Raw genomic sequence first — 10,299 nt, forward strand, 5'->3', positions numbered from 1 at the left:
AATAATAAGACCCCTTATAGTGGGATAGGGTGAATGAGGATTGAAGCAATCTTTTGTTGTAAAGTTTCGTTGACAAAAGTGTATCCATCGGTTCTTCCTTTGTACAAGGTATCAGGTACACGAGCAAAGAAGAGTATCCGCTCTAATAAAGCTTTCGGGATTGCATACGGTTTAAGCATACCTTCATTGATATCCTTCCAAGCATCCTTCACTTGATTCTCTAACTCTTCATAAACTTGAATTTCATTTGAAATACCATGTTGCTTCATGTAGCATTCAACCAAGGATGCAACATGTTCTCTGTCTTGGTCAAACTGTAGATGATCATGTTAAATCTTATCTATGTCATTGTCATTGATCATATTTCTAGGAAGAAGAAAAACATAAAGAATATGTTAAATAATTCGAGAAATAAAAATGTAAAGAATCTGATTAATGAAAGGGAATAACATTTCGCGGGAAATTAGATTAGTACCTTGTGTCCTCCAATATCGTTCATGAGCCTAAGGATAATGCTACAAGCTTTTAACAATTTAGGCACCGGATTATTTTGAAAAACCCATTCATATGCCTCCTTTGTTGCTATTTCACCCATACCAAGAAAGGCCGCGATTATTATTGTAGTCTGACCGACAGATACAAGAGCAACTTCAATATACTCGTCATATGTAGGAATGTAGTTACTTTTGCACCATCTTGCTTCTTCAAAACATGCCTTGCTGTTTATCTTCATCTAACAAGTCAAACCTCAAACAATTAGCTAGCATGCATGACAAGTGAAGTGAGACGCGTCTACCTCTCCAACATTATTTCAACATAGTAATAAACTAGATGATTCAACAAATGAACATAAAAAGTGAAATAATATAAGAGTCAAGTGTGGTGTGTTGTAAGGATACAGACCTGCTCTTTACAATAATTTATGCCAAATGATCTTCCTTGCTTTTCGACATCTTCCTCAGCTTCAACAAAGGTATCAAGAAGTGATTTATAACACTCGCTAAAATATTTGGGCAGCTGATCCACATAGCTATAATCCCACCTGTAAATTTGGATGTTTAATAACTCACGTTAATTGATAAGTTTAAATGACTAGTTTAAACGGATTGAAAGTACTACACATATCAGCAAACTCACTTTTTTTTTTATCATCCATGCAAAAGAATTTCACAGTTAAGCGGGTAGTCTTAGGATGGGTTAGACCTGGCCGATAAAAGCAACCCGACCCAAGACCTGAAGTGACCTGAGCTACATCACTCGAATGTGACCCGACAACTCGAATTGACCCGACCCGACCCGAACATGACCCGAGCTTTCTTGACCAGTAATTGACCCGATCTGAAACCACCAAACCCAAAAATAACCCTACAAAATATAACTCTAATTGAACCGAAAAGACTTGAAATGACTATTCCTTTATTATTCATTAACCCGAAAATGACCAATCGAAACAACCCGACCCGCTTATATGGGGTATATTGGTGTGTAAAGTAAGGTTGGTCACAAATGGTTGATATTTTGAATATAGACCGAAAGTCATCCCATTGCAAGTGACCAGGAAGTTGTTGGAATCCGGCCAAAAAGTTTGTGTTTGACAAAAAGAAATTATTAAAGGTTGTGTTTGACAAATCTTTTTTTAAACGTGGTGTTTGAAATTTTTTTTTTTAAAGGTTGTGTTTGACAAAAATCCTAAATTTATTGACAATGATTTATATCGTCGTCTGACGTAAGGAGTACTAAATAAAAAATTGAAATGAGAAAGTGAGACAATATCACAAATAACATTATAACTCCAGTGGTACAATAGCATCATACAACCAAGTTATATGTTATCGAGCTTATGTGTAATTATTTTGAGCTTTCTTAAAGTTAATTTATTTTATGTTAAAGTGAGTGAGTTCAGAAATTTTATGGTATAGCTCGACTTCTTTAAAACAAAACTCGAAAACTTTATTATATAGCAAGGGTTCCAGAGCATACAACTGAGTACAACTGGTTGTAGGATCTATTAACTGAGACAATATAAACAAGAAAGTAAATAATTAAGTAATGTTAAAAATGTGTGGAACTACAAACCTATGAACTGCTTGGAGAAGAAGTTGCTTTTCTTGAATAGTGCCATATGAATCAAACATGTCGTCAAGGAGTACAAGCATTGTGCCCATTCTGCTGAGTATTTTCCTGGCGAATGCATACTTGGGTTCATAATAGCAACCCAATACCCAAAATTGGCTTTCGACCGACTTATCTCTTGTAAATGGTAGCTTTGCATGTATGCCTTTCCACCAACTAATTTGCATGTTAACAAGATTAACGATTTAAAGGTCCAATACTCCAATGCTAGGCCGACCATAATGCAATTTTATAGGCTATTGAAATGAATATAGAGCCCATGTTTTGTGAAAATACTTCAAATTGTCGACAATTTTAATGAACTACCAAAATACCCTACCCCTTTAGTCGCCGCTTTGAATTATTTCGGATCAAGATTTTGCCCTAGCTAAATCATTTTGGGTCAATTGGATCATTTCATATCACTTCAAGTCGGGTCAATTTGGGTCAAGTTTGGGTCAAGTTTGGGTCACACTTTGGATCAATGAGGTTACTAGGATTGAATCAATAGGCTCCGATTGTAGACGTAATATCTTTCAAATTAACTAAAATACTTCCTCCATCCCAATTTTATTGCCATCTTTCTCCCAAAATTTATGTCAAAATAAGCGTCCCTTTCTAAATTTAGTTATCAAGTTTTAACACTCAATATTGCCCCTAAATTATTTATTATCCCCAATTCTAGACCTGGCAAACAGATCAGGTCGTGTAGTGTTCGTGTTCATGTCAACTTTAAACGGGTCATCACAGCCCCAACCCTAACCCGACCCAATTACATAAACGGGTCATTTGTCTCAACCCTAACCCAAGCCATTTAATTTTTTCATAACCCAACCCAACCTGTTTAACCCGTTTATCTTTTAGCAGGTCATTTTTAACTCACTTAACCCATTTAACCCAATAAACTAATAAACTAAATTAAGCTTTATAGCCCTATTATCCCAAAAATGATGAATGAAATTGCATATTTTTAAGTTGTTTTTTTGGATTATTGATTCAAACCAAATATATTATGACACTTTTTAATAAACGGGTTATTCGTGCCGGGTTCGTGTCAAAAGAGCTCAACCCTAACCCGATCTATTTATATTTCATGTCGTGTCCGTGTCGACCCAATTACTTAAATGGGTCACAAAGTCTTAACCCTAACCCGCTAATTTCGTATCGGGTTCGTGTCGTGTTTTCGTGTCGTGTCAATAATTGCCACCCCTACCCAATTCCCCACCCAACACAATATTTTTCTCAACTTTCTAATTTTAGGGTTGAAATAGGTGTTTTACCCATGTTTCTTACATATGTACAAAAAAAAACCATGTTTCTTAAATCCTCTCAAAATAAAAAAGGGGCAATAACTATGGGAGGGAGTACATAAATAAGTCTGTAAACAACAATATGTTAAATTCTGGTGTTTAATATCAAAAGTCAAAATACTACTGTATTATCTTATCATGTGCTCACAAATCATTTCAATTTATGCTAATTTTCATTCTCAGACTCACATAAAATTTGGGTAACCTTAAATATTGAAATGCTACTATATAAGATCAGGTCGCTTCATTGTAAGATCGTAGGATTGAGTTAAGCTTTTACTTTAAAAAAATGAGACAAGTTGAATCGTATGATTCTATAAAATTAAGAACTTACCTAGGATCGGGATCGGTCACCACTTTTTAAATCGTAAAATTTTACGATCCGGATCGAGAGCTTAACAACTATGCATATTATTACTATTCTCGTTGTTTCAGTTATTTGTTTATTTTACATTTGCCAACATATTAATAGAAAGAGTCAAAAAAATCACGCGGAGAGTAAGTGAAAAAAATAGAATATTGATGAGAGTAATCGATAATTGATTCGAATAGATAATGTTAAACTTACATATCCAGGTCTCTGAGTTCCATCTGGTGGAAAGACTGGAGTAGATTGAAGTCTAATTTAGCAAGTCGCAAAAGAGATTTGTTGTGCGAAGGAATTTTCTGATAGAAAGAAATGTAGTGCTTTGATTCGAGTCGAATCATTCCTTTGTGGAGGGGCTGATGAAGGGCATGCTCAATTTGATCGGCCATAGGAGACTTGAGTTGATTGACCAAAGATTTAAGAAGAGTAGTTGTAAGCTCAAGGGCTTCTTCTACTATATCATCCCCATGTACTGCAACATGGCAAGCCTCGTACATGCTTAGTATGCCCTCTATATCGTTGGATATGTCGCCTTGAAAGTCTTTGTTAGACATAAATCTTTTGAAAACATCTGTGCTCAAATTACATAGTATAAGAAAACATATTAGGAGATTGGGCTTATACTAGGCCCGGCTACCATTAGGGTTGGCCATATCAGGGTTAGGGTTAAGTTGGGAGGTATTATATAATACCTCACCATATCGATGTAACACACAACTCAATAATACAATTCTCCCTTATGTATTCATCTCCCTCTCTATAATCTTAACAAAACAGCTCTATGAGTTTTGTGTCGTCCGTGTGATATTTTTTCATCCACACCTTTAAAATGACAAGAAAAGGATCTGAATCTTACCGCATGACACAATAAAACCATGTTGCCTAAAGATACGAAATCCCAAAGAGACATGATATAGATTGTACTTGTCACATTCCTTGAGATATGTCATGTAGAGTTGATCTAAAATTTGTTCGATATTTGTCTCGAAATGGTATGCCACCCCAAGACGTTCGATAGCATCGACAAGCTCCAGTTGCTTTGTTGGTTCCTCAACGATTTTTAGAAGCTCTTTTTTCACCTCCTCTTTCAAAAGCCCAATTTCTTCCTCCATTTCATACTTAGTTGCCTACCATGTCCAAAAATTTTAACTGGAATAAGAAATGAAAAATTCTTAGGTACAGTGGGTGTACCATGTCATCGTACACTCTATTCAATAAGATTATTAGAATTACACACACTTTCCATAAATAATAAAGCAAAATTTAAATGAAATATGGTTAAAGGTTTATCATTGGTTAGGGTATACGATAATCTTGTACACCAATTCTTATATCCTACACCCATGTGTAGGATACTCTATACTCCCTCCCATTCCCTACTCCCTCCACCCAGCCTCAACTTCCTCTTTTTTTATTTTTATTTTTATTTTATTTTTAAAATAAAAAATTAACTTCCACTTATAAGAAGCAGTTACCACTATCATATTCAGTTTAAGTGTTTTGTAGTGTTGTATTTACGATATAACACTGTCATACTCACTTTTATTTTGGTGAATATGACAATGTTGTATAATGAATATGTGTTTTATAGTGCGATATTCACAATATAACACTATTATATTCAATTTTAGTTTAGTAAATATGACGGCGTAATTTGATAAATATGTATTATGTAGTGTGATATTCATCTCATGCCTCTATTATATTCAGTTTTAATTTAGTGAATATGACTCTATTTGTTCAAATATATTGAACAATGACAATCTTGAACGTTTTATTCCATATCAAAACTGTATAATACAAAATAATTTAAAGGAATAAAAATAATTATGTGATATGATATGAATATGTCAATTATGTGATGTGAATATATGTGGAAAATTAAAATAAATAACGAAATATATCAAATATAATCTCTATTTGTAGAGAATTAAAAATTATAATAATAATATATATTTTATAATTTATTAAATTTAATATTTATTTACTATAAAAAAAAATTTATGAGGAGAGAGTATCATACGCCATACTCCTGGATACATGGTATAATTTTACTTGGTCGGAATCATGTATTTATCTAGCCTTCTTTTGTCAATTTTATCCCCTTCACAGTTTCACTTCATAAATCCGGTCCCCCACATTTTAAGATATTGAATAATAAATACACATGTGTGTTTCAAAGAACATATATTCCCTCCGTTTTAATCATTTATTTATTAGACCACTAACAAATAATGATGGTTCATTTTTCACAACGGTGTAAATTAAATTGGTAATTGGGTCCTAAACCCAGTTCTATTCAGTTGAGTTAGCTCTTTTCAGTCAAAACGAATAGTTTAAGTGTCTTTTGACAATTATTTACTTTGACAAATATAGACACATGGTGCTTTTTTTTATAGCAAAGTTCGTATATCTTTTGATAAAATTTGTGAAAGATATTGTGATTTTCTTTCGTTGTTTTTTCGGGTCCTAATTTAAGATTTTGTACCGGACCCTCAAAATCCCAAAGACGATCCTAGTCTGTAATAAAAGTTTTTGCAATTTGCCTGGGTTTAGTTTGTAACAATTTAACTATAATTATACATCATATTCTTCTATTATTTGTTAATAACAATCTAATATTGAATTATACGGAGTATTTGCATTAGTTAGTCAAATATATTTACAAATAATAACAGTTTTTAAATACGAGTATAAAATTAATCCAGTCAAAAAAAAAAAAAAAAAAAAAAAAGAGTACTCCCTACTATAATCACATCTGATTATAGTAGGGAGTACTATTCTACGGAGTATCATTTTACGGGAGACATACTCCCTACTATAATCACATCTGATTTCCGAACAACTACGAAGAAAATTAATAAAAAAGGTTCTACTAGAACATTACTACATTAGTTTTTACTGCATTCAATTATATGAATTCAAAAAAAAAAAATATGAATTCACTTTTACCAGAAGAAAGTAATAAAACGAAATTTCACCTCATCAAGGGGAATGATATTAAGAAAATAATCACCCCAACAACTTGGTTGAAAATCGACTGAGGCTTGAGAAACATTCGTTATTGTTGTAGACGACATGTTCTACGTTTATCAATCTGCGTTCAATTGTTGGGCTTGTACAATCCTATTTATAGTTTAAAAAAAGGGCAACGATAACGGAAGTACTGTTTTTATTGATGTCACTCAAATACAAGCGAATTATCCTCATGTTGTTTTATACTTATGTTAATGTCGCATATATAATTATTTTAGGGTAGCAAAAATCGATAATTTTAACCATTTTTTTGGTAAAATGTACTTAATCTAGATAAACTGAACTTATGTAAATCAACCTAAACTTAGATGAACTTAACTACATAAAACCAAATTTATTGGATAATAACTAAAATGAATTCAATAAAATAAAATTTCTAATAGTTGATTAAGACCAAAACAAGCAGGGCTTAGGTAAAGACAGTCATATACCTTAGTTTTGAAAAACGTGTAAATAATAATTCCGTATATTGCACGGAAACTAAAACTAGTTATTAACTTTAAAAAGTTTGAACTTTCAAGTGTCAAGTAGTCCACATTCGACAAAAATACAAAGGACAGCTAATAGCCTAATAGGCCCCGATTCTTTTGTTTTTTTTTTTTTAGACAACACGATTCTTTTGTTTAATAGAGTGAAAACAACATTTTGTAAGTTGTCTTTTAAGACTTTATCGAGTGAAAACAACAATGGAAAATTGACGTGTATCCCTGAATTTTGACATTTTAAACATGGTTTTAAGACTTTATCGAGTGAAAACAACAATGGAAAATTGACGTGTATCTCTGAACTTTGACATTTTATACATGGAAAATTTACGTGTAGTCTTATTTGATCCGACTTATGCTTAAGACGGATAATTACCGTCTTAAATAAGAATTTTTGCCAAGGACTTAATGTTCTCATTGGTGACGTATTATAAGAGTGCGAAATTATAAGTTTGTGATGATAAAATATTATCATTATCCGATAAAAGAGAATTTGTGGATGATTACTTTTTATTAGAAAATGGTGGCATTTCCTTCGTCACAATATGTGACCCATTGTCACAGGAAAGACCAACTGGTCTCCAATAAACACTTATTGGGAGCCTAGTTACAAATTGATGGGAAAAAACAAAAGTAATAAAATGGGAACATATATTATTGAGAAGGCGTAAAAAAAGGTGGCAACGAGTACACATTTGTCTATATAATAACATAAAAAGGGTAGATTGAGCATATGATTGATAGACACTTGGCAACATCTAAAACTCTTATAGCGCGCATGTAGGATAAGAACAGGAAAACAAATAAAAAGTAAAAAGTAATTTAATAAACTAACCTTTCAAGTATTCGTCTATGTAAAATCGTCTATCAATGACCTCTAAATGACTCACAAAATGAATAGGGGGGACATGGTGGGGGCACCCCCATGTGCTTCCCTTTCTCCTCTATTTGGGTCATTTGTGAGAGGAAATGGTATCCGTCACTCCAAAGTGACGGATACGTACGGTCTTCAATGAGATTTTGTGTTCATAATAATGCACTCGGGTTCACTTCAAGTAAACGTTTTTGTACACCTTGATGCTTCCCTTTCATATTAGAGCCATTATCATAACCTTGACCTCTTACATCTTCAATATTAAGATCAAGAGACTTTAAAACCTTTTGCAATTCAATAAAAAGTCCCAATCCTGTCGTATCAATCACCGCCAAAAATTCTAAAAAGTACTCTTCAATTTTTATTTTTTCACTTGAGATATTCACGCATCGTATTATCAAGGTCATTTGTTCTTGATGAGCAATATCAGGAGTACAATCAAGAATAATAGAGAAATATTTTGCCTCTTTGATGAACTTTTCACAATATAAGCCAAAAGAGAGATCAATTCATTTTGAATTTTATGTCCAAGATAATGATGATGAATGTCATGATTTTGAATTCTTCTAAGATGATCTTGCATTACCACATCAAATTCAGCAATCATTTCAATTAATCCTAAGAAATTACCATTATCACCTTGATATAATTTTTCATTAGATCCTCTAAATGCCAAGTTATGAGTAGCAAGACATTTAACGGCTGAAAATATTCTAAGTAACACTTGCCTCCATCGATTTTTCTCTTTCATAATTATTTCCTGCAAGTTTTTATCAATTGTTTCACATGTATCTAGCCTTACTCTCGTTTCATTCCAAGTAAACATGTTACTCATATGCTCAGTACTATTTTCATGTTGTTTTAATCTTTCAATTATACGCTTCCAATCACGTAAACCATCATTTGCCAACAAACTTTTATTAGTAATAGATCTAAACAACTTACAACAAAAACAAAATACTTTGTCAACATGTTTAGAATAAACCAACCATTTTCTATCACTAATCTCACCATTATTCATCTTTCTAGAAAAATAACCATCCTTAAAATGTCTATTATTATCATCAAGAGGGTAGTCAATATTCAATTCTCTTATAGGCCCTTTTTTAATTATAATATTTCTTGTCTTGTTGTCAAGATTGGTCAAATTCATAGCATCATAAATATCAATAAAAGAATTGGATATATTTGGCACATTAGACTCATTTTCAACATTATTTTCGTTATCATTTGGCACATCATTTGGCAAATTAGACTCATTTCTAACATTACCTTCATTAACATCAATTGGCACATCAAATTCATTTGGCGAATTAGACGCATTTCCAACATTATCTTCATCAATATCAATTGGCACATCATTTGGCAAATTAGACTCATTTCCAACATTATCTTCATCAACATCAATAGAGTCGTTGTTGTGGTCGTTTTCATTGACAACATTTCTAACAATAAATTTGTGCATAGCACCTTCTTGTGATTTTATTAACTCCTCGGTAAGTTTTCTTTTTTTTCTTTTCTCACATCCAGATAAATGCTTTTTAGGCAACATTGTAAACAAGAACTAAAAAACTGACTTAACAATCAATAATTAAAATAAATAAAAATTGAACAATAACATACCAACAAGAACTGACTTAAACTTCAATTAACATCTCAAATTCTCAATAATACATGTTGTAAAACGGGAAAAAAATTGAACACACATACAACAAGTCAACAACACAATTAAATAATTAAAAATTAACAATCAAATAATTAAAATAAATAAAAATTGAAGAACAAAAAGAAATTAGGATTTAGGACACCCTGATTAGCGGAGAGACGAAAGACGGACGGAGAATAATGAAAACGAGCAGTAGAGACACGGCCACACGGGTACTTTACTCCTTGCGATAATCCTAATTTTGAATAATAAAAGAGTTGATTTTTGTCTTTTTGAAGAACCCTAGAAATTTAATAAGGAAAATTAATTTGAAATTTAGAGAAAAAAAATATCAGTAGAAAAGATAAAGAAGAAGAAAAAGTCAATAAAAAAGTTTCCTTATTTTAATAATTTCAAAAAAATTGCCTAACTTTACTCTTCTCTTGCTTCTGCCGTTTTGCACGTTACAA

General features: G+C 32.3%; 2 protein-coding genes across 2 annotated transcripts; both read right to left on the reverse strand.

Annotated features, from left to right (window-relative positions):
• Positions 1-4,912, reverse strand: LOC141590672 (sesquiterpene synthase-like). Its single transcript, XM_074411241.1, has 6 exons — positions 4,646-4,912; positions 3,991-4,360; positions 2,077-2,289; positions 904-1,042; positions 476-733; positions 1-314 (listed from the first exon to the last, which is right to left on the reverse strand). The coding sequence occupies exons 1-6, from the start codon at positions 4,899-4,901 to the stop codon at positions 15-17; spliced, it is 1,536 nt and encodes a 511-aa protein (XP_074267342.1). The 5' UTR covers positions 4,902-4,912; the 3' UTR covers positions 1-14.
• Positions 4,913-8,254: 3,342 nt separating this feature from the next.
• On the reverse strand, positions 8,255-9,736 carry LOC141591337 (uncharacterized). The gene has a single exon (XM_074411654.1). The coding sequence runs from the start codon at positions 9,734-9,736 to the stop codon at positions 8,588-8,590; it is 1,149 nt and encodes a 382-aa protein (XP_074267755.1). The 3' UTR covers positions 8,255-8,587.
• Positions 9,737-10,299: the final 563 nt, after the last annotated feature.

This window comes from Silene latifolia, chromosome 7, assembly GCF_048544455.1.
Source record: "Silene latifolia isolate original U9 population chromosome 7, ASM4854445v1, whole genome shotgun sequence".
Lineage (NCBI taxonomy): Eukaryota > Viridiplantae > Streptophyta > Magnoliopsida > Caryophyllales > Caryophyllaceae > Silene > Silene latifolia.